General features: G+C 56.5%; 3 protein-coding genes across 6 annotated transcripts; 1 reads left to right on the top strand and 2 right to left on the bottom strand.

Annotated features, from left to right (window-relative positions):
- Nucleotides 1-231: 231 nt before the first annotated feature.
- On the bottom strand, nucleotides 232-1,450 carry LOC133626982 (testis-specific serine/threonine-protein kinase 1-like). The gene is given in 3 exon segments (XM_062009423.1): nucleotides 232-399; nucleotides 401-564; nucleotides 567-1,450. Coding segments are annotated over 3 exon segments (1,065 nt in total). The 5' UTR covers nucleotides 1,300-1,450.
- A 10,682-nt stretch (nucleotides 1,451-12,132) lies between these two features.
- LOC133626893 (uncharacterized) lies at nucleotides 12,133-24,699 on the bottom strand. Of its 4 annotated transcripts, none has more exons than XM_062008818.1 (16): nucleotides 24,479-24,699; nucleotides 22,017-22,257; nucleotides 19,530-20,962; nucleotides 19,131-19,269; nucleotides 18,646-18,793; nucleotides 18,357-18,544; nucleotides 18,130-18,267; nucleotides 17,543-17,657; nucleotides 17,028-17,165; nucleotides 16,584-16,760; nucleotides 16,314-16,469; nucleotides 15,874-15,975; nucleotides 15,381-15,486; nucleotides 15,133-15,189; nucleotides 14,834-14,891; nucleotides 12,133-14,038 (listed from the first exon to the last, which is right to left on the bottom strand). In XM_062008818.1, the coding sequence occupies exons 3-16, from the start codon at nucleotides 20,137-20,139 to the stop codon at nucleotides 13,795-13,797; spliced, it is 2,376 nt and encodes a 791-aa protein (XP_061864802.1). In that variant the 5' UTR covers nucleotides 20,140-20,962; nucleotides 22,017-22,257; nucleotides 24,479-24,699; the 3' UTR covers nucleotides 12,133-13,794. The 4 variants fall into 4 exon arrangements, with proteins under 4 accessions (XP_061864802.1, XP_061864803.1, XP_061864806.1 ...); XM_062008819.1 differs by having other exon boundaries at nucleotides 14,834-14,880; XM_062008820.1 differs by having other exon boundaries at nucleotides 13,978-14,038; nucleotides 14,678-14,880.
- Nucleotides 24,210-25,141, top strand: CCDC166 (coiled-coil domain containing 166). Its single transcript, XM_010202587.2, has one exon. It carries the CDS (start codon nucleotides 24,215-24,217, stop codon nucleotides 25,139-25,141), a length of 927 nt encoding a protein of 308 aa, XP_010200889.2. The 5' UTR covers nucleotides 24,210-24,214.
- Nucleotides 25,142-25,293: the final 152 nt, after the last annotated feature.

The raw sequence follows: 25,293 nt of genomic DNA, 5'->3' as shown, positions 1-25,293 counted from the left end.
AGAAATAGCTTTAATCCATTCTTTATTACCAGTTTTGTAAGAAACTGAAGAACGCCTCAAAGATGCCACAACAACATTAAGCAAAAGCAGCAGCAGAGCCCATCAGGAAAAACTGTCAAGAAACGATAAACCCCTATCAAGTTGGCACATTTTCTGAGGAGGTGAAATGCGTTTACTTCAGCAGCTGAGTGTTCTTCATCCCTCTCTATCCTCAGCTGGAGCAGGGAAGAATTATCCCGTGCCAGCTACAGCGCTGAGATGTGGAGTCGCTGGTTTCCTGACTTGGAAAGTAAAGCTGTCCTTAAGAGGATCCTTTGTCCTTCTCTCCTCCCCCGTATACAGAAGGGGATTTGGCTTGCTGGTAGTGCCCAGGCTTTCCTTCACAAAGGGTTTGGGAACACTCACCCTCTTTTGCAGCTGGCAGAGGCAAAGGGATCGTGCATTTTGGAGTCTGCAGCCATGAGTGCTTCAAGACTTCATCTACGCACAACCTCTGAGCCACGACGGGCGGGAGCAAGCGGTGAACGAGATCCCTGCACTCTGCAGTCAGATGTTTGGACTGGGGAAGGGGATCCGCTGTCGTTTCTGAACACGGGTCATTTTGCTGACGTTGGAATCATCGAAAGGCAACGAAGCCCAGACCATTGAGTACAGGCTGACACCCAGAGTCCATGTGTCAGCAATCCTGGGGTCAGAGCGAATTTCCTCCAGCACTTCAGGGGCTGCGTACGCAGGAGAACAACAGAAGGTTTGGCTGAGAACAATTCTGCCATTTTCCTCCCGAGACAGGAATTTGGAAAAGCCAAAGTCTGCCAGCTTGACATTGAGATGTGCATGGAGAAGGATGTTCTCACATTGCAGCTCCCTGTGAGCAACGTCCAAGTCGTGGCAATACTTGATGGCAGATGCCAACTGCTGAAACTTGGTGCCAGCGATGTCCTCTGTCATAGCTCCTGTGATCCCCATGTAGTCCAGGAGGTCTCCCTTTTCCCCCAGCTCCAACACTCTGTACACTTTCCTAGCTGGTGTCTGAAAAATCTCAAAGGTTTTGGTGATTGAGGGGTGCTGCAAACATCTCAATGCCTCGATTTCCCTGGGCAGAAATCTTTCCAGGAAGTGCTGAGTAGCTTTTCTCTTGTTGATTATCTTGACGGCCACGTTGCGTTTCAGCTGGACACAGTGGGCAGATTTCACTTTCCCATAAGAGCCTTCTCCGAGTGTCTTTCTCAGGCTGTAGCCTTTCTTTGCCAGCGCCACAGCATCAGACATGGTGGGAGAGCTGGGGAAGCCCAAAACCATCCTCCCCACCGAAGCTCCCAGCAGCTCCTCACATCATCAAAGAACCGTGGTAGCTCTTCACAGAGCTTCATGATCGTGGGCTTGGGGTCTCGTTTCTTCACGGCTCCAAACACCCTCCTCAAGACGACCAAAGCCTTCGCTTTGACATCAGTGCTGGCATGTGCCATGAGCTCCAAGATATCAGGCACCAGCAAGCTGATGGTCCTGGCCTGGGAGGGGACAGCGGTTGTGGTGAAGCCACAGCAGCCCTTTTTGCCCCCAGAACTCACAGGCTGTGCATGGCTGGATCAGCACGTACCGTCTTGGTGTCCTCACACAAGGTGAGGAGGGCTGTGAGCACCAGGGGCAGCATCGGGCTGCGAGGCCACTTGAGGAAGCGACAAAACTTGTAGATGGAGGTGAAGTTGATGCCAGGGTGACCCCCAGCCAGGATCTGCAGGGGCAGGAGAGGCACTGAGGAGGGCTGGGAGGAGTTGGAGGGGAAAAGTGGTGTTTTGGTGGCGTTCTGAGGGGGGAAAGTGGCATTTTGGTGGTGTTTTGAGGCGAAAGGTGAGGGTTTGGGGGCATTTTGAGGGGAAAGGTGAGGGTCTGGGCCGTTTTGACAGCAGAAGCTTTCTGCTGAGATCAACTAGGCTTGACAAGGGGCTTGGGCTGGATGATCCCTGAAGATTCCCTTCCCACCCCCAGCACTCCACGTGCCACTGAGTCCCCACTCACAGCCAGGGGGTAGATGTAGGTGTCGTCCACGTCGCAGCTGAACACCTTCCGGAACAGCCTGTGCTGGAGCAGCGCCAGCATCTCCTTCAAGGCTGAACACAGTAGTTTGGGCGTGGAGAATATCACCTCCAACATGGCCATGGCAGCCCTGTGGGAAGCAGCAGCAGGGTTGGCTCCAGGTGCCTCTTGGCACCTTGCCCCTCCCTCTTGGGACACTCAGGAGGAAGGTTGAGGTGGTTTTCCTCATGGGGTGGGAAGGAGGAGGCTCGGCTCATGGGGCTCGGAGGCGTGGGGACGGTGTGGAGAACAAAGCCTGGCGGCCGCTCAGGTCAGTACCTGTCCTGACTTGGAGAGAACATCCACAGGCTCTGACACAACTGGCTGGGGTAGTGCTCGACCAGCGTCTTCAGGAGGACCTGCAGCTGCGTTTGGGAGAACTCCGTGTACACCTTGGTCATCATCCCATGGATGCACCTCATGATCCTTGACACCTGGAGGAGGGGAGCGTGGCCATGCCGACCCGTCCTCCTCTAAAGCTCCTGCCCCTCTCCCAGCCCCCTCTGCCGCTTTGGAAAGGCCTCGGGTGGGTTCAGGGAGGAGGAAAGCCAACCTCGGGGCAAACTTACATCCCAAAGCCAGGAGCTCGGGTTTCTCACGGCTGCCCCCAGGACGGCTTTGTGCTTCTGGGGCACTTGGTCTCCTCCCAAGCGCTCAATGATCCAGACGACCATGTCTGTCTTCTCAGTAGGCGAGAGCTGTTCCTCCAGCAGCCCGACTGAGTAGCACAGCTTGAGAGCTGGGCTGGTGTAAAGGACCTGGAGGGAGGTTGACAGCGGTACTGAGCGACAGGAGGAAACGAGCCCAGACTTGCCCCAGGGGAGCTTGAGCCTGGAGAAGGGGAAGAGGGTTCTGAAGGAGAGTGGAGGCTAAATGTGGGGTTTTGGGGGAGTTCTGAGGCCAAATGAAGACTTTTGAGGACATAAGATGGGTTTGGGGTGAGTTTTGAAGCCAAAAGTTGGCTTTTGGTGAAGTTTTTGAAGGCAAAAGTTGTGGTTTTGGGGAGTTTTGAGGGGAAAAGTAAAGTTTGAAGAGCAAAAGTTGGGTTTTGGTGGAGGTTTGAGGGTAAAAGTGGGCTTTTGAGAGCAAAAGTTGGGTTTTGGTGGGGTTTTGAGGGCAAAAGTTGAGCTTTGGGGGCCAAAGTGGGGTTTTGCTGAACTTGTAAGGGCAAAAATGGGGAGCGAAGGGAGACAGTGCAGAGGCTGCAGAGCAGAGGAGGAGGAGAGCAGAGTGTTCCCCTGGGTGAGGGAGCAGGGCTGGGATCATCACCTTAATCACCATGCTGCCGCTGCTATTGCACCCGCATCCGCAGTTGCTGTTGCCGCTGCAGCTGCTCTCACAGCTTCCACTGCAGCTGCTGATGCTGCTTGAAAAAGAGATCACAGCATCCTTCTCTGACAATGGGATGTGTACAGTCTCCTCTGACGGCATGTCACCTACACAGGAGAAACACGGCAGAGCCTGTAGGAACACATGGACTCGGCCCAGCCCTTCCCCAGAGGGTGAGAGGAGCTTCAAAGCGATCAAGGGGAGCCCAGAACTGGGCACGGGACTCCAGATGGAGCCTCACCAGAGATGGCAGAGGAGAGGGGCAGGAGCAGCTCCCATATCCTGCTGCCCACACTCTCCTTGATGCCCCCACAAAAGGCCGCCTTGGCCACCGCCGGCTCCCGTTCAGCCTCTTGCCACCCAAGAGGAGCGTCGAGCCCGCGCCAGCGAGGTGTCACTGCCGAGGTATCGTCACCCAAGGCTTTGCTGAACCCCCCCTCCCTTGCCCAGCCCTGATGGAGGGTGTGGGGAAAGGGGGGGAAACTCTCACTCACTGCTCTGCAGCAACTCAGGCTCGCTCACAGCTCGCACGGTTGAGCTCGTCTGGGATCTCTGCGCTTCCTCCCAGGCCCGATCCATGACCGAGGGGTTCAGGGAAGGATAAGGAAGAGCAGAAGCCATGGTCACGGCCTCGGGAAGGGTCTCCTCAGCAGCTCGGCCCCACGGCTTTGGGGGCCCTCCAGGGATGGGGAAGCCACCAGCTCGCTGGGCAGCCTGGCACAGGGGCTGCGGCCCCCTCGGGGAAACAGCTCTGGGCAGCTCCAGCCTCCACCTGAGCCCTTTCCACTGCTGCTCTCCTCTGCTTCCTTTTCCATGCTTTGCCCCTCAGACCTCCCCCAAACGTCCACTTTTGCCCTCACAACTCCACCAAATGCCCACTTTTGTTCTCAACACTCCACTTTTGCCCTCAAGACTCCACTAAAATCCCACTTTTGCCCTCACAACTCCACTTTTTTCCCTCAAAATCCAACTTTCTCTTTCCAAACTGGGGAAGCTGTGAGCGAAGTCCAAGGCGCCCTGAGGGGAACAGCGAGGCCCGCCCACAGCACGCCGCCCCGACCAATCGGCGCGCGAGGTCGCAGAGTGGCGGCCCAACCAGCCAATGGCGGCGAGAGGCGGCGCTTGAAGCCCCTCGGTCGCCCCCCGCAGCCATCCAGGGGCCGCGACCACCCGGCTCTGCCCAGGCCGTGGCCGTCCCCCAGGCACGGCCAGCTCCCGGCGGTTTGGAGCGCCAGGTTGATCATAAACCCTGAGCAGCAACATGCCCTCGTGGGCAAGAAGGGCCGTGGCGGCCTGGGGGCACCCGGAAGAGTGTGGGCAGCGGGGGAGGGAGGTTCTGCTCCCCTTCTGCTCTGCCCAGAGTCAGGCCTCGTCTGGAGTCCTGTGCCCAGTGCTGGGCTCCCCAGCTCCAGAGGGACAGGGAACTGCTGGACAGCAGTTTTCGGTTTCTATTCCCTCTGCTAATACACATTCATACGCCTGCGCCCAATAGGCCTCTCTTCCCTAACACCATGCAGCGAGCAACAAACACCGGCCTAAGCTGCTGTACCAGAGTGCCGGCCAGGTGCCCTTTGCAAGAGAGAAGAGCTATATACGTAACATTAGGAACTATAGACACACCATCCTGCTTCTCCTAAACCTGTGGTTATACAGGGACAAACAGAATGGTTCAAAGTCACATTATACCCTGGGGCCCCGGCATTGTTTCACAGTGACACGACTCAGGTGAACACAGTTCACAATCCCCCATCTTCTTCTTTATGGTATTGATTTGTGGTTTTGTTCCTAATCGAGTCAGTACTTGCCGAATTGGTATCAATTTCAGATCTTCTTTTGTTTTTAGTCTCATCGAGCAGTGAGTTTTCTCCTTCCCTGGTTCTGAATCAACGGGCCCTGCAGTTATCTGCATTCCTTGTGTAACCGAGTGCATTAATCTGGTAAAAAACAGGTATTAAACATGGAATTATTAAGAATCCTCCAAATATCCCCAATACTACTATCCCAAGGTTAGGAAGCCAATCACCGTTCATCAGGTTCCCCCCTCGTCCTCCCAGATCGATTCCATTGCAAGTCTGAACTGGAACATGTGCAATTTCCTTCATTTTGTTACCAGTTCATAGAGAGTGTTTCCTTCATCATCAATTTCTAATCAACACTTACTAAGATTAAATTTTAAACTGGGGGAGGTTTTGAGGGGATTTTGCGGTCCCCTTGAGGCATTGTGGAGGGGTTTGAGGGGATTTTGCGGTCCCTTTGGGCATTGGAGAGGGGTTTGAGGGGTTTTGAGGTCCCCTTGAGGCATTGGGGAGGGGTTTGAGGGGTTTTGAGGTCCCCTTGAGGCATTGGGGGGAGGTTTTGGGGTCCCCTGAGGGTTTTGGGGAGGGATTTGGGGAGATTTTGGGATTCCCTTGGGGCTTTGGGGGTGGTTTTAGGGGGCTTTTGCAGTCCCCTTGGGGCATTGGGGAGGGGTTTGAGGGGTTTTGGGGTCCCCTTGAGGCATTCAGGGAGTTTTGGGGTCCCCTTGGAGAACTGAGAGTGAGTTTTGGGGTCCCTTTGGGGCATTGGAGGGACTTGGGCGGGGATTCGGTCTAAGGGGTGGTGCTACTGCCCGAGGGGACAGGGCTTCCCTTGTGGTTTGGTTTGGGGGTGCAGCAGCTGCCTGTGTGGGCGGGGCTTACTGCTAGAGTTGCTTTGGGCTTCCCCTATCAAAGGCACAATGGGGCGCAGCTTTCCCTGGAGAAGGGTTTGGGGTGGGGCTTCTCCGAACTGGGGCCGGGGCTTCCCCTGTAGAAGCGGTTTGGGGGAGACGCTTCTTTCTCTAAGGTCTTGTGTGGAGGGGCTTTCTCTCCTGGGGGTGGGGCTTACTCTGTACAAGGCTTTGGGCGGGGGCTTCCCCTAGAGAAGAGGTTTGGGGAGGCCCCGTTGTCCCCTTCCCACGCTGCTTTGCTCCACGGGCTGGAGGCCACGTTGCGTTTCAGCTGGACACAGTGGACAGATTTCACTTTCCCATAAGAGCCTTCTCCGAGTGTCTTTCTCAGGCTGTAGCCTTTCTTTGCCAGCGCCACAGCATCAGACATGGTGGGAGAGCTGGGGAAGCCTAAAACCATCCTCCCCACCGAAGCTCCCAGCAGCTCCTCACATCATCAAAGAACCGTGGCAGCTCTTCACAGAGCTTCATGATCGTGGGCTTGGGGTCTCGTTTCTTCACGGCTCCAAACACCCTCCTCAAGACGACCAAAGCCTTCGCCTTGACATCAGTGCTGGCATCTGCCATGAGCTCCAAGATATCAGGCACCAGCAAGCTGATGGTCCTGGCCTGGGAGGGGAAAGAGGTTGTGGTGAAGCCACAGCAGCCCTTTTTGCCCCCAGAACTCAGAGGCTGTGCTTGGCTGGATCAGCACGTACCGTCTTGGTGTCCTCACACAAGGTGAGGAGGGCTGTGAGCACCAGGGGCAGCATCGGGCTGCGAGGCCACTTTAGGAAGCGACAAAACTTGTAGACGGAGGCGAAGTCGATGCCAGGGTGAGCCCCAGCCAGGATCTGCAGGGGCAGGAGAGGGACTGAGGAGGACTGGGAGGAGTTGGAGGGGAAAAGTGGGGTTTTGGTGGCGTTCTGAGGGGGGAAAGTAGCATTTTGGTGGTGTTTTGAGGGGAAAGGTGAGGGTTTGGGGGCATTTTGAGGGGAAAGGTGAGGGTTTGGGGCCATTTTGACAGCAGAAACTTTCTGCTGAGATCAACTAGGCTTGACGAGGAGCTTGGGCTGGATGATCCCTGAAGATTCCCTTCCCACCCCCAGCACTCCACGTGGCACTGAGTCCCCACTCACAGCCAGGGGGTAGATATAGGTGTCTTCCACGTGGGAGCTGAACACCTTCTGGAACAGCCTGTGCTGGAGCAGCGCCAGCATCTCCTTCAAGGCTGAACACAGTAGTTTGGGCGTGGAGAATATCACCTCCAACATGGCCATGGCAGCCCTGCGGGAAGCAGCAGCAGGGTTGGCTCCAGGTGCCTCTTGGCACCTTCCCCCTCCCTCTTGGGACACTCAGGAGGAAGGTTGAGGTGGTTTTCCTCACGGGGTGGGAAGGAGGAGGCTCAGCTCATGGGGCTGGGAGGCGTGGGGATGGTGTGGAGAACAAAGCCTGGCGGCCGCTCAGCTCAGTACCTGTCCTGACTTGGAGAGAACATCCACAGGCTCTGACACAACTGGCTGGGGTAGTGCTCGACCAGCGTCTTCAGGAGGACCTGCAGCTGCGTTTGGGAGAACTCCGTGCACACCTTGGTCATCATCCCATGGATGCACCTCATGATCCTTGACACCTGGAGGAGGGGAGTGTGGCCATGCCGACCCGTCCTCCTCTAAAGCTCCTGCCCCTCTCCCAGCCCCCTCTGCCGCTTTGGAAAGGCCTCGGGTGGGTTCAGGGAGGAGGAAAGCCAACCTCGGGGCAAACTTACATCCCAAAGCCAGGAGCTCGGGTTTCTCACGGCCGCCTCCAGGACGGCTTTGTGCTTCTGGGGCACTTGGTCTCCTCCCAAGCGCTCAATGATCCAGACGACCATGTCTGTCTTCTCAGTAGGCGAGAGCTGTTCCTCCAGCAGCTCGACTGAGCAGCACAGCTTGAGAGCTGGGCTGGTGTAAAGGACCTGGAGGGAGGTTGACAGCGGTACTGAGCGACAGGAGGAAACGAGCCCAGACTTGCCCCAGGGGAGCTTGAGCCTGGAGACAGGGAAGAGGGTTCTGAAGGAGAGTGGAGGCCAAATGTAGGGTTTTGGGGGAGTTCTGAGGCCAAAAGAAGACTTTTGAGGGCATAAGATGGGTTTGGGGGGAGTTTTGAAGCCAAAAGTTGGCTTTTGGTGAAGTTTTTGAAGGCAAAAGTTGTGGTTTTGGGGAGTTTTGAGGGCAAAAGTTGGGTTTTAGTGGGGTTTTGAGGGCAAAAGTTGAGTTTTGAGGACAAAAGTTAGGTTTTGGTGGGGTTTTGAGGCCAAAAGTTGAGTTTTAAGGGCAAAAGTTGAGTTTTGAGGGCAAAAGATGGCTTTTGAAGGTTTTTTGAGGGCAACAGTGGAGTATTAAAAGTTGGCTTTTGGTGGTGTTTTGAGGGGAAAAGTTGGGTTTTGGTGGAGCTTTGAGGGCAAAAGTGAAGTTCTAATGGCAAAAGCTGTGGTTTGGTAGAGTTTTGAGGGCAAAAGTGGGATTTTAAGAGCAAAATTTGGGTTTTGGTGGGGTTTTGAGGGCAAAAGTTGAGCTTTGAGGGCAAAAGTTGGGTTTTGCTGGACTTGGCAAAAATGGGGAGCGAAGGGAGACAGTGCAGAGGCTGCAGAGCAGAGGAGGAGGAGAGCAGAGGGTTCCCTGGGGTGAGGGAGCAGGGCTGGGATCATCACCTTAATCACTATGCTGCCGCTGCTATTGCACCCGCATCCGCAGTTGCTGTTGCTGCTGCAGCTGCACTCATTTCTTTCACTGTAGCTGCAGCTGCTGCTGCTCTCACTTCTTACACTGTAGCTGCAGCTGCTGCTGCTCTCACTTCTTACACTGTAGTTGCAGCTGCTGCTGCTCTCATTTCTTACACTGTAGCTGCAGCTGCAGCTGCTCTCATTTCTTTCACTGTAGCTGCAGCTGCTGCTGCTCTCACTTCTTACACTGTAGCTGCAGCTGCTGCTGCTCTCACTTCTTACACTGTAGTTGCAGCTGCTCTCATTTCTTACACTGTAGCTGCAGCTGCTGCTGCTGCTGCTGCTGCTGCTGCTGCTGCTGCTTGAAAAACAGTTCACAGCATCCTTCTCTGACAATGGGAGTCTGAACTGGAACATGTGCAATTTCCTTCATTTTGTTACCAGTTCATCATCATCAATTTCTAATCAACACTTACTAAGATCAAATTTTAAATTGGGGGAGGTTTTGAGGGTATTTTGCGGTCCCCTTGAGGCATTGGGGAGGGGTTTGAGGGGATTTTGCGGTCCCTTTGGGCATTGGAGAGGGGTTTGAGGGGTTTTGAGGTCCCCTTGAGGCATTGGGGAGGGGTTTGAGGGGTTTTGAGGTCCCCTTGAGGCATTGGGGGGAGGTTTTGGGGTCCCCTGGGGGTTTTGGGGAGGGGTTTGGGGAGATTTTGGGATTCCCTTGGGGCTTTGGGGGTGGTTTTAGGGGGCTTTTGCAGTCCCCTTGGGGCATTGGGGAGGGGTTTGAGGGGTTTTGGGGTCCCCTTGAGGCATTCAGGGAGTTTTGGGGTCCCCTTGGAGAACTGAGAGTGAGTTTTGGGGTCCCTTTGGGGCATTGGAGGGACTTGGGCGGGGATTCGGTCTAAGGGGTGGTGCTACTGCCCGAGAGGACAGGGCTTCCCTTGTGGCTTGGTTTGGGGGTGCAGCAGCTGCCTGTATGGGTGGAGTTGCTTTGGGCTTCCCCTATCAAAGGCACAATGGGGCGCAGCTTTCCCTGGAGAAGGGTTTGGGGTGGGGCTTCTCCGAACTGGGGCCGGGGCTTCCCCTGTAGAAGCGGTTTGGGGGAGACGCTTCTTTCTCTAAGGTCTTGTGGGGAGGGGCTTTCTCTCCTGAGGGTGGGGCTTACTCTGTACAAGGCTTTGGGCGGGGGCTTCCCCTAGAGAAGAGGTTTGGGGAGGCCCCGTTGTCCCCTTCCCACGCTGCTTTGCTCCACGGGCTGGAGGGGGCAGCGCTGGATCGCACCGAGGTGCTGGTGAGGGCTGGGGGCGTGGCCTGAGAGGGGGCGTGGCCCGAGAGGAGGCGGGGCCTGCTCTCTGATTGGCCGCCTTCCCCCCCCTTTACCCCAAGCCAGGGTGAGGGCCGTGTGCAGAGCCCGTGCTCAGGCATTGGAGGAGCTGCTGGAGCCCCGCCCCCCGCCGCACTAAGCCCCGCCCCCTCCCCTCTGTGACGTCACAGGCACACGCAGCTCCTCGGCCAATCACTGCCCTGCTGCTCCCCGCAGGCCGCGTGCTCCTGCAGCACGGGGAGGATGCTCCTGGCCGTGCTCCCGACAGCCTTGTGATGTCACACACAGTCACAGGTCCCTGTGGGACACAGCAGCAGCCCAGCTGCAGACTGCCCGGCACACGGCAGACGTCGAGCCCTGGAGGCAGCAGCCGAGCCCTCGAGTCCTGCCCTCAGCAGCCAGACGTCGGCACGTGCCTGAGGAGCCGCCGAGTCGCAGCAGCAGCGCCTGAAGCCTTTGAGTCCCACCGGTGGCAGCCGGCGAGTCCTGCCTGCGGTGGCTGAGATCCCGACCCGCCAGCAGCTGAGAGGACAGCAAGTGCCAGCAGCGGCCATGGAGGTGCCCAGGCAGGAGCAGAGGGACGGTTGCCCCGTCTGCCTCGGTCCCCTGCAACGGCCCTGTGCCCTGGAGCCGTGCTGGCACGCCTTGTGCCAGGCCTGCGCCCAGCGCTGGGCCGCCGCCCACTGCCCGCTGTGCCACCAGCCCATCCTGGCCCTCTGCCTCCTGCCTGCAGAGGAGGGCGACGCCGGGGGGGCCCGGCAGCCTCACGGCCGCCTCCGTCCCGCCGCGGGGCCGGGGCCGCAGCCGCAGGGGCGGCGGGGGCCCAGAGGGCAGCGGGGCCAGAGAGCCGGGGCTGAGCGTGGGCAGCGCGGCCCTGCTGGGCTGCAGGACAGGCGCAGGCGGCCCCGCCACGTGCCGTGGCCCCGCCAGGAGCCGCTGTGGCTGCGGCGGCTCCTGGACCACGAGATGGGCTCCGGGGATCACAGCAGGGACGGGCAGCTCAGCTTCCTGCTGGCGCGCCGCCGAGATCCCGCCTGGCTGCGGCGGCTCCTGGACTATGTGCTGAGCTCCGAGGACTACGCTCAGCTGCGCTGGCTGCGCTTCTGACACACAAACATCTCCCTCTGAATCGGCCCCCGGCGCGGGCTGAGAGGGGCCAGGCCGGGTTCCTTCTGTGCGCCTTGGCTCATGGCTGCAGCACGCTGAGAGTGGCCACAGGCACTGCGGGAGCCTCTCCTCGGGAGCCCGAGGACACGGCAGCACAGTCCACGCGTGACAACTGCGGCCTTTCCATCGGGACTCAGCGTGGGGCTGCAGGCACTGAGCCCTTGCACCTGCCATCGCTCCTTTGCTGCTTTCCTTTGCTGCTCTTGTGACGCTTTGTTCTCTCCTCGTGGTGTTTTATTAAACTCTCCTTATCTCAACCCACAAAGCTTCATCTTTTCCTCCCGATTCTCCTCCTTGCCCTGCTGAGGTGGGGCGCAGTGAACAACTGCAGGCTTTGCTTATTGTCAGCTGGCTTTAAATCACAGCAGCCTTTGGAGCCTTTTCAGTGTGGGAGCAATCTCGAGATGTTTGCAGTGAGTCTGCTCAGCCCAGACTGAAACAGCCCGGCTGCAGCCCAGAAAGATTCAGCCAACGGTGCGCAGTTACGGCAAGAGGAAAGCACCCAGGCCCAGGTCTGATGGCCATTTCCAGAGGTGCTCGGGTAGTCTGTCAGCCAGCAAAGTTGTGCCATTGGGAACAATCTTGAGACAGTTCCAGTTGGTAAAAGACTCGTAGAATCATTTCAGTTGGAAAAGACCTTAAAGATCATCCAATCCAAACCCTGCCCTCACCCTGCAAAGCCCTGCACTACCCCATGGTCCTCAGCACCTCAGCTTCACAGCTTTGGGATCCCTCCAGGGATGTGGACTCCCCCAGCTCCCTGGGCAGCCTGCACAGGGGCTGACAACCCTCTCAGGGAAACAGTTCTTCAATCTTCAACGCCAATCTCAACCTGCCCTGGAGCAACTTGAGGCCAAATCAGAGGCATCTGGCAGAAAGACACAGGCTTCCCATGGGATGGGGAAGGCTCTCGTGGACACTGGAGCTCAATGCACGTTGTTCCCTTCAAGTTATAGAGGAGACAAACCAATTTCTATTTTCGAAGTGACAGGAGGATCCCAGCAGCTCACTGTGTTGGAAGCAGAAGCGAGTCTGACGGGAGATGATTGGCAGAAGCACCTCGTTGTGACAGGCCCAGAAGCTCCGTGCATCCTGGGAAGAGATGATGTGAAGAGGGGACCCAAAAGGGTATCGGTGGGCTTTTGGTGTGGCTGCCTTGGAGACAGAAGATACTGAACAGCTGTCCAGCCTGCCTGGCCTCTCAGAGGACCCTTCTGCTGTGGGGTTGCTGAGGGTTGAAGACCAACAAGTGCCAGTCGCAACCACGACAGTGCACTGGCGGCAATATCGGACTAACCGTGACTCCGATTCCCATCTACAAACTGATCCGTCAATTGGAGAGCCAAGGGGTGATCAGCAGGACTCGATCCTCCTTTAACAGCCCCATATGGCCAGTACAAAAGGCTGGCAGTGGGCTATCGTGGCCTGAGTGAGGTCATGCTGCCGCTGAGTGTCGCTGTGCCGGACACGCTGGAGTGAACTGGAGTCCAAGGCAGCCCGATGGAACGCTGCCATCGACGTTGCTAACGCATTCTTTTCAATCCCATTGGCAGCCGGGTGCAGGCCCCAGTTTGCCTTCACCTGGAAATGCATTCGGTACACTTGGAGTCGATCGCCCCAGGGGCGGAAGCACAGCCCTACCATTTGCCGTGGACTGATCCAGGCTACGCTGGAAAAGGGTGAGGCCCCAGAACACCTCAGGTATATCAATGACATCATTGTGTGGGGCAATTCAGCAAAAAGGTTTTGAAACTATCTGTTAAAATCCTACTGAATGGCGCCTCTGTCATCAAACGTAGCAAAGGGCCTGCACAAGAGGTCCAGTTCCTAGGAATAACATGGCAAGATGGTCGTCGGCATATCCCCATGGATTTTGTCAACAAGATTACTGCAAAGTCTCCACCGGCCAGTAAGGAAGAAATCCGGGCTTTCTTAGGCACTGTGGGGTTTTGGAGGATGCATATTCCCAACTACAGTATGATTGTAAATCCTCTCAAGTCACCCAGAAGAAAAACAACTTGAACAACAGCAAAGCTTTCAATAGACAAAACAAGAAATTGCTCAGGTAGTTGCCCTTGGGCCAGTTTGACCAGGACCAGATGTGAAAAATGGGCTTTACACTGCAGCAGGAGAGAATGGCCTTACCCAGAGCCTCTGGCTAAAAGGAGCTGGTGAGACTCGAGGACGACCCCTCCGGTTCTGGAGTTGGGGATACAAAGGAAAAGGATCTGAGGCCTGATATACTCCAACTGAGAAGATATTGGCAGCATATGGAGCCCGAGCTGCCTCAGAAGTGATTGGGACACAGTACAACTCCTCTTAGCACCCCGACTGCCGGTGCTGGGCTGGATGTTCAAAGGGAGGGGCTCCTCCACACAGCATGTGACTGATGCCAGTGAAGACCCAGTAAAGAGTCTTCCCCGGCTCTTGGGTTCAGACCCACCTCTGGCCCGGCTGGGCCAATCTGGCACCTCTGTCAGCACTATTTAGGGACAGGAATTTGAAGTTCTGTCAGGAGGTGTAAGAGTGGGACAAGATGGAGGCGACCACACGGACCCCACAGTCAGAGGAGGAGGAAGGGAGGAGGAGCACCAGGCCAGAGATCCCTCTGCAAGCCGTGGTGAGAAGGCAGCTGTGCCCCTGCAAGCCCTGCAGGGCCATGGCAGGGCTGAGAGCCACCAGCAGCTCCGTGTGAGGGCGTCCGGCCGGGCAGAGACTGTGTGAGGAGGGGCCATGGCACAGGCCGTGCTGGAGCCTGTGGGTGAGAAGGTGGTTAAAGGGCTGGTCGGACTCTTCATCGTTGTACCATTCTGTGTTGTTTGTGTTGGTTATGTTTTTGGGGTTTTATGGTTATGTTTCAGTTGGTGTTGCATTAAACTCTTTTCTGTTTTCTTCCCCAAGCCCAGTAGCCTGCTCTGTTTTGTCCTGGGCAGCAATTTGGCCCTCCCAGCCCTTTGGCAATTATCAGGTCTTGAGAACCTGCATGAGGCCTGGCTGGGGTTACCCCCCGCCTGGAGCCGGCCCTGCTTGGGGAACCCAGGCGTCCGGAGAGATGGTGCTGCCCCTGCTCCTTGGCCACACTTTCTTACCCCTCTGTCCCCAGGGTAGACCCCACTGAGAGGAGCACAGCAGCCCTGCTGTCACCCTGCAGCAGCAGAGAGGGAAACATTTTTTCCCTGAGGGAGTTCTCAGCCCGTGCCAGGCTGCCCAGGAGGGAGGGGGAGTGTCCAGCCCTGGTGGGATCCCAAAGTCGTGGAGCTCAGGGGCTGAGGGCTGTGGGTTAGAGGTGGGCTGGGCAGGGGGAGGGCAGGGCTTGGACTCCATCATCTTCAAAGGCCTTTTCCAACCCAAAAAATTCTCTATGAGGGGAAGTGAAACCCAGTACAACATTCACATTTCTTTCACAGCAGAGTCACAGTGACAGAAGACACAGTCAGCCCCGGGCCCAGAATCTCCATCTCTTCCAGGCCTTGTGAAGTTGGTCTCGCAGGCTGGGTCTAGAAGAAGCTGTTCCCTCTACAGTCGATAGGATGAGCTGGGTTTGACCTACCAGGTTTGAGACTGAGGAGCTGATGTCATCTGGCATGTTTTGAAGGGCTGGAACAGAGCTGAGATCAGAGCCTGGGTTGATCCCAGGAACCCCTCTTGCCAGGGCCACCCCCCAGCTCTTCCCATGGCCTGGAGGGAGCAGGGGCCAAGGGGATCAGCTGGAAGGTGCTGCCCACGAGTACCCCACGTGCCCCTGACATCTCTCTGCTCTTTCTGTACTGGGCAGGGGCTGCAGTTCCCTGCCCAGGGCCTTTCCTCCTCCCTCCCAGTTCCCGCTGACAACCTGATGTTGTCACTCACCATGATGGATGACTTGGACTTCTTCATGCTGACTCCTCAGGTGCCTCCCAATGAGCCCTGGGAACACACAGTTGGTCACATCTGCCCCAGACCAGCCCCTCCGGCCCAGCAACATCCCCCCTTGCCCTTGGCAGTGCTGAGCCCAGGGTCTCTCCCCAGCACTGTGCACTTGGGGCTCCACAGCCACGGGGCCAGGGCACAGGCCGAGCTGCAATGGGGCAGGGAGGGACCTGGGAGCTGTGTCTCACCCAGGAACCTGATGGCCGCCTCTTGCGTGGGCTGCTGTTGGCTCTGGAGGCAGCACATGGCCTGTTGCATGTACTGGCTGGCTTGTTTGCTGCTGCACTCTGAGAGCTGGAGAGGGTGAAGAGGCAGAGGTGTTGGTCCTGAGCCTCCCCGTGGCTGGGTGGGCCCTGTGCCCAGGACTGGCTTTCCCTGCCAGCACAGCCCCGAGGCCCAGCCAGCAGCGGCCGGCTCCGGGGCTTGGTGGGAGCAGAGGGCCGGGAGCTGCCCCAGGAGCTGCGGCGCCACGCTGCTGCCAGAGCCCGGCTGGGAGCTGGGCCGGGGCTCCATCGGCACCCCTGGCCTTGGGGAGGGAGAGCAGCCTGGAGAAGTGCCACAGGGCCACACGCCCGAGGGAAGGGAGCGTGCGCGGGCTGCCGGCTGCAGGCGATGGGCTGCGGCAGCGGGCAGGGGCACAGCTTGCCCAGGCTGGGGCTGGGGCTCGGGCGCCGTCCTTACCAGGCACTCGCCCGCTCCCCATGTGTTCCGCCTCTCCAGCACCTGGCTGAGCCTCCTCTTCTTCAGGAAGGTGGCAGCTCGCAGCAGGGTTACCCGAGAGGCCTGCAGGGACACAGAGAAGGGAGCTGGTACGGCTGCCCAGGCCACAGGATCTGCGTCTTCTCACCTGGGCAGAGCTCAGGGCTGTTCCTGGCCCCAGCTGGGAAGATGTGGCAGCCCAGGAACGCGTCCGTCAGTGAGTCTGGAGCCCAGGCAGAGGAGCTGGGCAACTCCCACCTCAGGCCCCTGGTGCTGCTGGGGCCGTGGGACAGAGGGAATCCCCAGCTGCTGCCTGGACCCAAGGCCGTGAGGAGGCTGGAGCGCTGCCATCCACCCGGCACCGGGGCAGGAGGCAGCCGGGCCACCTCCTGCGTGGACACTGGCAGGTCAGAGATCCTCACCTCTGCCACCTCCTGGTTCTCACTGTGCAGGAGACAGAGCAGTTGGATCATGCTCTGCTTCACTTGAGCCTTCAGCTGCTTTCCTCCCTTTTTCTTGACAACTTCTATCGTGTGATGGAAGAGTTGAAGGGAGAGCAGCTGCACGTGGCTGTTGTCCTGGTGGAAAGGAAGAGGGCAAGACCTGAGCACTGGCAGCTACAGGCCTAACTGGACACAGGGCTGAAAATGCACAGAGCACAAAGTTGCCTGGGGGTAGGCACAAAGCCTTACGTGCTCAAAGAGTGGCTGGAGCCTCTCAGCCAGCTCCAGAGCAATGGTGTGGCAAAGTGGGCTGCTGGCCTCCTGGAGCATCTTTCTGAGTAAGAAGAGGGTCATCCTGAGCACGTCGCTGTCTACATCCCCCAGTAGATTCATGAGCCTTGTCTGCAGGATCCCCATCCTTTCAGCCTGAATGGAACACGATGCTTGTGGTGAAGCCATGAAAAGCTGCACTGCCCAAACCGCTCCAGCAGTTCAACCCCACGCTGCTGCCTCAGGACCCAGAAGGCAAAGACTGTCCCCAAGGGACTTGAGGAGGCCGTTGGGGAGGCAGGAGGGCTGGCAGCAGCTGCCAGAGCTCCCAGAGCCCAGCCAAGCCTGAGCTGTGTGTCTCCCATCTCCCGTCGCCCAGCCCACCGCCCCAGGCACACCTCTGGCCGGCTGCCCCCTGCTCACCATCGAGGGCCTGTTGCTGAGGGTGACGAGGCCTCTGAGCACCATGCGCCACATCACGCTGCTCTCGCTCTGCAGGTACCTCAGTGCCAGCTGCAGGAAACCGTTTTCTAATACCCTCAGGTCAGGGGGGACCATGAGCTGAAACACAACGAGCAGTGCTGGGGGTGCTGGGCCAGCAGGACTCCAGCAGCGCGCAGGGCTGGCTCCAGCCCACAGCACCAGGCAGCCCGGCCCAGAGGCAGCAGCGGCTGCGCAGAGCCCCCGGCTCCTGCCCCGCAGCACGGGCACAGGCGCCAGTCGCTCACCCACTGCGCTCTGCCCCACAGCCCCTGGCCGCCTCGCAGGGCTGGGCCTTCCAGCAGCCAGGAGGGGAGAGTGAGCGCTGGCACACGGGTGGCACGAAGCACAGGGGAGGGAGAGCATCAGCCCAGCAGCCAGGGGCCAAGCAGCAGAGCCCACCCTCTGCCCCGGCCCCACTGCCTGGGCTCCCCCCCATCTCAGCCCGTCAGGCTCACCTCAGCCAGGAACGCCATGGCAGGGACCTCCCAGCACAACTCCTTCCTGCTGAGCAGCTCCACCAGCCAGTAATTCATTTGGGTACGTGAGTGCTTTGACAATCTGCGCATCTCTCTGGTGGGGGGTTGTGGGAGGGAGAACAAGGAGGCACAGTTGGTCCCAGGCACGGTAGGCAAACCTCTCCCAGGATTGACTTGCTGAGCACTGGTCTTCTCGGGAGAAAGCCAGTGCCCAAGCCCAGCAGGTTCCTTTGGAGCAGGAGATGGGAAAAACACCTTTCCTGCCCCAAAGCCTTCCCTTCTGAAGACACCCCTTTCCTGTGCACAGGGCAGTCATCCCCCGGTGCATCCTGCCCGGCCCCAGCACAGACTCCCATCCTGTGCCATCGGCCCAGGCCCCATGGGAGGGGATGCTGGCACTTTGGAGAGCATCTGCCACTGTGCACCCACCTCTGCCAGGCTCTTGCAGTCTGCTGGGCCAGCCCTGGGTGACAAGCCCCTCTCACCCATCAGCAAGGGGATTGTGGGGGGTGCCCCATCTGCAGGTGGGAAAATGGTGGGGGGAGCAGGGAGAAGGGGGCTCTCACCTGGCCAGTATCCTCATGGCACAGTGCCGGGTCTCAGGGTAGAGCAGTGTGTCCCAGACACACTTGCGCTGGGCTTCAAGCACCACATCCTCAAGGCCCAGGCGGCAGAGCAGGATTTTCAGGGTCTGCATCGCAAACCTGTGTGCAGAGCAAAGCCCAGGTCACACTGGGAACCCTGGCCCCAGCTCCAGGGCTGTGGCAGGGATGGCAGGACTGGCACGGGGCACCTGCTGGGAGTGGTGGGAAAGCGGCCTTCCTGCTGGAATCCCCGCCACAAGGCATGGACCTCCTCGGGCAGCTCCTCCATGCTGCAGAAAACTTGGAAGAGCAGAGTCAGGAAGAAGTCGGGGAAAAACAGTGGGAAGCACAGTGGGAGCTGGGGCATCCGGCTGATCTCCTGCAGGGCTCTGGTTGCCTGCAGAACAGAAAACCCCCGGAGACGGTGCTCAGTGCCGAGACATCCCCGTGGCAGAGCCCAAGCCCGGGGGCGAGCAGAGGCACGGGCCAGGAACTCACGGCCAGGGCACAGATGTGGATGCTGTCGCCGTCAGAGGTGGACGTGCGGTGCAGGGGCCAGTCCTCCAGCACACGGAGCAGCTCCCGCAGCACCTTCTCTGGTCTCCTGCTCGTGGAGACCATCTGCCTCCAGATGGCCGCAGCCTCTCTGCGGGCCCAGAGATGGGTGTCAGCGGGGTCTCAGCCACAAGGGCACGGCTTGGGCAGCCATGGGGGCTGGGGCTGGCTCCCGACTCTGCCTCTGCCCCCTGCCCCTCGCCAGCAGCACCCGGCCGGCCTGTCCCTGCGGGCGGCCGACAGCCGAGTGACGGACGGGGCCTCGAGGGGCAGGGAGGGAGCAGGGCAGTGGGCTCTGGCGCTGACAGGCCAGCGCTGGCAAACGGAGGAGCCAGAGAGTCCTGAGAAGCTCCATCTGCCTGCCAGCTCCGTGGGCCAGGCTCTACAGCTGCTGAGCCCGGGGCTCTCAGGGCAGGCGGTTCCGTTACCTGTCACACAACGGGGCCCGGTGCAGGAGGGTCACCACCGCATCATGGGGGTCCCCGAGGGCCAGTTCCGAAAGGCTCTTGTCCAGCACATGCTCGGAAGACACATTACTTGGCTGCTCCTCTTCTAGCAGGTTCCAGTCTGGATGGGGCGAAGAGCGAGCTGAGGGGAACACGACCCAGCCCTGCGCTCCCTGGGCAGCGTCAGCCCCAGCACAGGGGCTGCTGGGGCCACTGACCCGCGTCTCTCTGGCTGCAGTCTGGGGCTGGAGGTGTCCAGGGGATGTTGCATGGCTGTGGGGAACAGCCCCAGCCCCTCTTTCCCTGGGAATGCCCACAGGGGATGGGACAGGGCCCAGGCGGCTGCAGCCGCCAGCGCTGAGGCCCAGCTCAGCCACTTACCCGCCTGCAGGGGCTGCACCTCCTCTACCTCATTGGGCTGCCATGCTGCAGCAGCCCCAGGGTGTTCCTTCTTTTCCTCCCAGGCTATCCTGGGCACTTTGGGGGGTCTCTTCTCCATCCCACTGAGGCCGGGCCTCGAGGGTGGCTGCCATGCTGCAGCAGCCCCAGGGTGTTCCTTCTCTTCCTCCCAGGCTATCCTGGGCATTTTGGGGAGTCTCTTCTCCATCCTGCTGAGGCTGGGCTTCGAGGGTGGCTGCCATGCTGCAGCAGCCCAAGGGTGTTCCTTCTCTTCCTCCCAGGCTATCCTGGGCATTTTGGGGCGTCTCTTCTCCATCCTGCTGAGGCCTGGCCTCGAGTGCGGCTGCCATGCTGCAGCAGCCCCAGGGCGTTCCTTCTTTTCCTCCCAGGCTATCCTGGGCACTTTGGGGGGTCTCTTCTCCATCCCGCTGAGGCCTGGCCTCGAGGGCTGCTGCCACAGGGATGGGAGACACTGGGGAAAGCGCCTCAGACACAGGTGAGTTTGGAACGAGGTGTCTGCAGAGGGCTCCTGGCAGCCACACTCTGTCCCATCCTGTCCCGGCGCCTCCTCCGGGCACTGTGTGGTGGCCATGGCAGCGCCAGCACCTACATCATAGCGCAGACCCAAGGGCTTTGTGACACGCTGCCACGTTCTGTGGGGCCCCGTTTCCCCCTCACAAAGGCCCCACCTCTGCCCAGCCCAGGAGCTCCCTGGGCTGGCACCTCAGTCCTCCACAGCCCAGAAACAACTCCCAGGCAGCGGAGGAATGGCGGGTCAGGGCTGGGAGAGTGTTTGTGGGCAGCTCCAAGGGCAGGTTTCTCAGGGATCTCCACAGCTCGGGGCTCTGCCCATGGACTTTCTTGGAAGCAATAAGGCTTCAGTGGAAGAACCAAAGGGCAACGGTTCCTACCGCTCTGCATGCCTGGGCAGCTGTCCTTTGAGCACAAGTATCCTTTTTCTGCTCTTCCCAAAGGCCCTGGGGACACTAGGGACACGGTGGACTGGTTCCATGTCCTGCAAAGGCTTCAGGTTTTAAGCTGAGAGGGGCGTCTCCTCAGAGATCCTCCAAGCTTTGACTGAGCAGAGCAGCAGGTCACACAACATTGCCTCTTTCTTTTCCAAAATTGTGGCCACGTATGATGATCACAATTCCAATTAGTAGAGGCTACTCCATACAGGGAGAGTCTCATGTTTCCCTTGGCTTGTACTGTTCAAATCCAACAAACCTTCATTTTAGTTTCATTAACCCAATTTTGTACAGTCTTAAAGTGAGTGCTCCCAAGCAACATCAGTGGTTATAATTTCAGCTTCAGTGTTTCCAAGTGTTCAGATGTCCATTGCTTTCCTAGTGATTTCTTTACTTGTGAGTAGCAAATCCAAGCTGGTTGTTCTCTGATTCTGATCGCAGTAAAAGCTGTCAACAAGACCTGGAATGGTCCTTCCCACTTTTCTTCGAGTGTGTCACGTGAAATAAAACCCATTTGGCCATGCTGGCCTGCAATGTTACCTTTTCTAATTATTTTGAACCAATTTCCTTAAAATACTGGAGGATATCATAGAACTATATCATAGAATGGGGGGGTTGGAAGGGACTTGTAGAGCTCATCCAGCCCAAACCCCTGCAGAAGCAGGTTCACCTAGATCAGCTCACATAGGAACGTGTCCAGGTGGGTCTTGAAGCCCTCCAAGGAAGGAGCCTCCACCCCTCCCTGGGCAGCCTGGGCCAGGGCTCTCTCATCTCACAGGGAAACAGTTTTTTCTTATATTTAAGTGGAACTTTTTGTGTTCCAGCTTCATCCCATCAGCCCTTGTCCTGTTGCTGGCTACTATAGAAAAAAAAGGATGTCCCAACCTCCTGACACCCACCAGTGAGATAATTGTAACTATTAATGAGATCTCCCCTCAGACTCCTCTTCTCCTTCAGGAGAAAACCAGTCCATTAATCCACCTTTCCATGCACCTAAATTCCATACAGAACAAACTGGTTGTAAATCTACAAACTAACATGTGCCTTCCTGCTTTTTGCTGCTTTTCTCATGTCTTTTGTGTTTGACCATATCCAAACTAGAACGAAAAGACACTGTCAGACTGAGGCAGTACATGAGACACATGAAAGTACTCATGAGCTGGACCAAATGCTTTAATGTAAGGGACAACCAACCCAGGAAAAGACTGGGACATACTAACACCATATATAAAAGTCTTCACAGGGAGAAATGACTTAAAAGGTTGCAGGAGGTTGATCTTGGCTGTCTGCCAGGTGTCTACCAAGCTGCTCTCTCATTCCCCTCAACTGGGCAAGGGAAGGAAATATGATGAAAGGCTCATGGGTTGAGATAAGGACAGAGAGGTCACATTCCTGTCATAGGCAACACAGACTCGACTTGGGGAAATTTAGCTCACTGTCCATCAAAATCAGAGCAGGATAATGAGAAATAAGAACAAATCTAAAAATACCTTCTCCTCACCTCCCCCTTTCCAGGCTTCACTTCACTCCTGACATTTCTACCTCCTCCTCCATGAGCAGCACAAGGAGACAAGGAATGGGTCTGGGAATCTGGCAGCAGAGCTTCCTTTGTGACATCACATGTTTCATCACCATGGACACCGACGGCTAAACACCACCTCTCCTCAGAGATCGCAGTTTGCTTGTCAGCAGATGCTGTCCAGAAAACCAGGAGCAGCCATCCAAGCAGCTACCTGGGGATCCTATGAAGACCACAGAAGCAGGAAAGGTCAGTGATTATTCTAAAAGATGGTTTTTAAAAGCCTCATTTTGTGTAATACCAGCTTTAGCAAGGCTTGTTTTTCATATGCAGATTTGGTCATTCACATGGCTCTACAACTGCCTCTCCCTCAAAGCTGCTCAATTAGCATCCACTCACTTCTACTACCTCCCTGTTGGGATCATCTCCTAGTTTAAGCCTGTTTCCCAGCAAAAGTGGACTGATTTCTATGCAGATTCTTATGGCTCCCACTCCACTTCTGATGCAGCTGCCACATAACCAGCTTGGAACTTGTTCTGCTTTTACTGCAACAGGCGATTTTAGCATATTTATTGTATTTTGTTCACCTATCTACTGGCATTTTGCATATTTTCTTCATCAAGGGTCACCAGTTCTGTTAGGATCCTGTGACTTTTAGTTAAAAATATTCATTGAAACCTTTTCTGCAGTTCTAAATTCTTGATGGCATCGTTTCAAAAAGGTAGCCTGGAAATCCATCAAAGTACTACTCACTCATTTAGTTTCCAGTCATGTCTGTAAGAACCGTTAATACTGATGCATTTTCCTTCCTTCAGTATCTGTGTGGACTTTATTGTGCCTCTAACAGCGTGGGTAGCTCAGCAGTTTTAAGATATAATGTTGCAGGTTAAAAAACCCTGAAGCTTCAGGCACGTCTGTAGTAGCACTTCAGTACTTACTTGCTGATGAAGTTTTACAGACAAGGCCTACTGCCTACAAAAGACAGTACCCCATGTACAGCCAAAACAATTCACCAGTAGAATTTGACTTTGTACTCCAAATTACAGAAAGAAATTTAGCCCCTGTGCCAGGCTGCCCAGGGAGCTGGGGCAGTGCCCAGCCCCGGAGGGATCCCCAAGCTGAGGTGCTGAGAGGCAGGGGTTAGTGCTGGGCTGAGCAGGGTGAGGGGGGGTCTGGGACTCCAGCAGCTTCAAGGGCTTTAACAACCAAACCAATTCCATGATTCCATTATTCTAATGCAACATTTGGTGACCAAAACAAGAAATCTTAAAAAAATGTGTATTTTTAGATTAGCAGAAGTCCTTCTTCACAGTTCACTGGTAATGTAAAAGTGCACACACACAGATGTGGACACGGGCCAGACATTACAAATTCTAGGTCAAAATAATCAGCTGAAAACACAAGAACATAAGTGGCTACAACTGGGAGGGAAAAAGCAACAGTTATCATAGAATCACAGCATGGTGGGGTTGGGAGGGATCTGTAGAGCTCAACCAGTCCAACTCCCCTGCTGAAGCAGCTCCCACCTAGATAAGGTCACACAGGAACGTGTCCAGGTGGGTTTGGAAACCTCCAGAGAAGAGCCTCCACCCCCTCCCTGGGCAGCCTGGGCCAGGGCTCCCTCACTCAAACAGGGAAACAGTTTGTCCTTATGTTTAACTGGAACTGTTTGTGTTCCAGCTTCAGCCCATCAGCCCTTGTCCTGGTGCTGGATACAACAGAAAAAAAGTGCTGCCCCAACCTCCTGACACCCACCAGTGAGATATTTGTGACAACTGATGAGCTCCCCCTCAGTCTCCTCCAGGCTGAACAGCCCCAGGTCCCGCAGCCTTTCCTCATAAGGAAGATGTTCCAGTGCCCTGATCATCTTGGTGTCCCTGCACTGGCCTCTCTCCAGCAGTTCCCTGTCCCTCTGGAGCTGGGGAGCCCAGAACTGGACACAGGACTCCAGATGAGGCCTCAGCAGGGCAGAGCAGAGGTGGAGCAGAACCTCCCTTGCCCTGCTGCCCACACTCTTCTTGCTGCCCCCAGGCTGCCATTGGCTTCTTGCCCACGAGGGCACGTTGCTGCTCATGGCCAGTTTATTATCAACCAGCACTCTGCTAACTTAGAATATTTTTCATCTGTTGCAGACTTGATTTTCATTCTGTTGCTGGGGTTTGATACACCCAGAAAGGAATATGGCATCCAAGACAAAGCAGACAAAACAAAACTCCACAGGTGCTGGGAAAGATAAGCAAGAAAGTGCCATGAACGAAGAGACATCAGGAGGAATAAGTGACATGGAAACACTAGTCAAAGAGAGGAAATTGTACTTGCAGAAGGAATGCAAGATTCTCACTGAACATATGAACACCTATATGGAAAGACTGGAGCATTTCCAGCAGCAAAACAAGTTCCTAGAAAAGGAAGCCAAGCAAAATCAAGAGGAATGCAACACTTACCTGTCTTACATAGAGAAACACGGCCAGAAGTGCCAGAATCTAGTGATAACACTCAATGACCAGAATCGCATCGATCTGTCTCAAGTCCAGATGCAGAAAGAGAAGCTCGTCTCACAGTATGCAGAGAAAGAGAAGGAGCTAAGGAGCACTCTGATGAACATGGAGGCAAAGCTCTCTCTTCTGAACAAGGAGGTTGAAGACCTGCAGCATTTTGGAGATTCATCTGTTCAGCTGGAACAGAGTAAAAAGATTAAAGAGCTGGAGGTGGAATTGTTGGCCACAAAGACACAGCAATTAGATGAAATGCACAAAATGAGGAGCAGGTTTCTGCGGGCCAAGGCTGACTGTGAGAGGGAATTTCATCACAAGATGCAGGTTATCACCGAGAAAGCACGAGCAGCAGCGACACAGTCTCTAATTCAGCACATCACACAAGTAAAAGCAGAGAATCAGCGTCTGCACCAGGAATTGCTCAGACTCGTCCAGTGTTCAAAAGCCCTGAAAGAAGACAAAGCTCGACTGCAAGAGCAACAGGAGCAGCTTCTGTGGCAGAAGCAATACATGCAGGACATGGCACACATGCGCCGCCGCACACACCAGCGTGAGGGACACAATGCCAACGGTGAAACTGGCTCTCACAGCCAGTTCGGGTCTGTCCAGTAACCTCCAACAACTCTTCTCCGCCCCCTGCTCATGCCAACGGATCAGTACACATAGCTGGACTGGTGGCAGTTGCCACAAAACTGTGTCCTGTGAGTGGATGAAGGGGCTGATTTACACAGTTTGTGCTTGGGAAGTGATCCAGACAGTAGATC

Source organism: Colius striatus, chromosome 16 (assembly GCF_028858725.1).
Source record: "Colius striatus isolate bColStr4 chromosome 16, bColStr4.1.hap1, whole genome shotgun sequence".
NCBI lineage: Eukaryota > Metazoa > Chordata > Aves > Coliiformes > Coliidae > Colius > Colius striatus.
Note: the sequence above shows the minus strand (reverse complement) of the source record. Positions and strands in the feature narration are given on the sequence as shown.

Coding starts and splice junctions, on each gene's coding strand:
- CCDC166 (XM_010202587.2), top strand. CDS start 24,215: ATGGCATCCAAGACAAAGCAGACAAAACAAAACTCCACAGGTGCTGGG.
- LOC133626893 (XM_062008818.1), bottom strand. CDS start 20,139: ATGGCCACCACACAGTGCCCGGAGGAGGCGCCGGGACAGGATGGGACA. Junction 16,470..16,583: donor TCCAGCCACTCTTTGAGCAC/GTAAGGCTTTGT, acceptor CCTTTCCACCAG/GACAACAGCCACGTGCAGCT. Junction 15,487..15,873: donor GGGGAGCGGGCGAGTGCCTG/GTAAGGACGGCG, acceptor CACCCTCTCCAG/CTCTCAGAGTGCAGCAGCAA.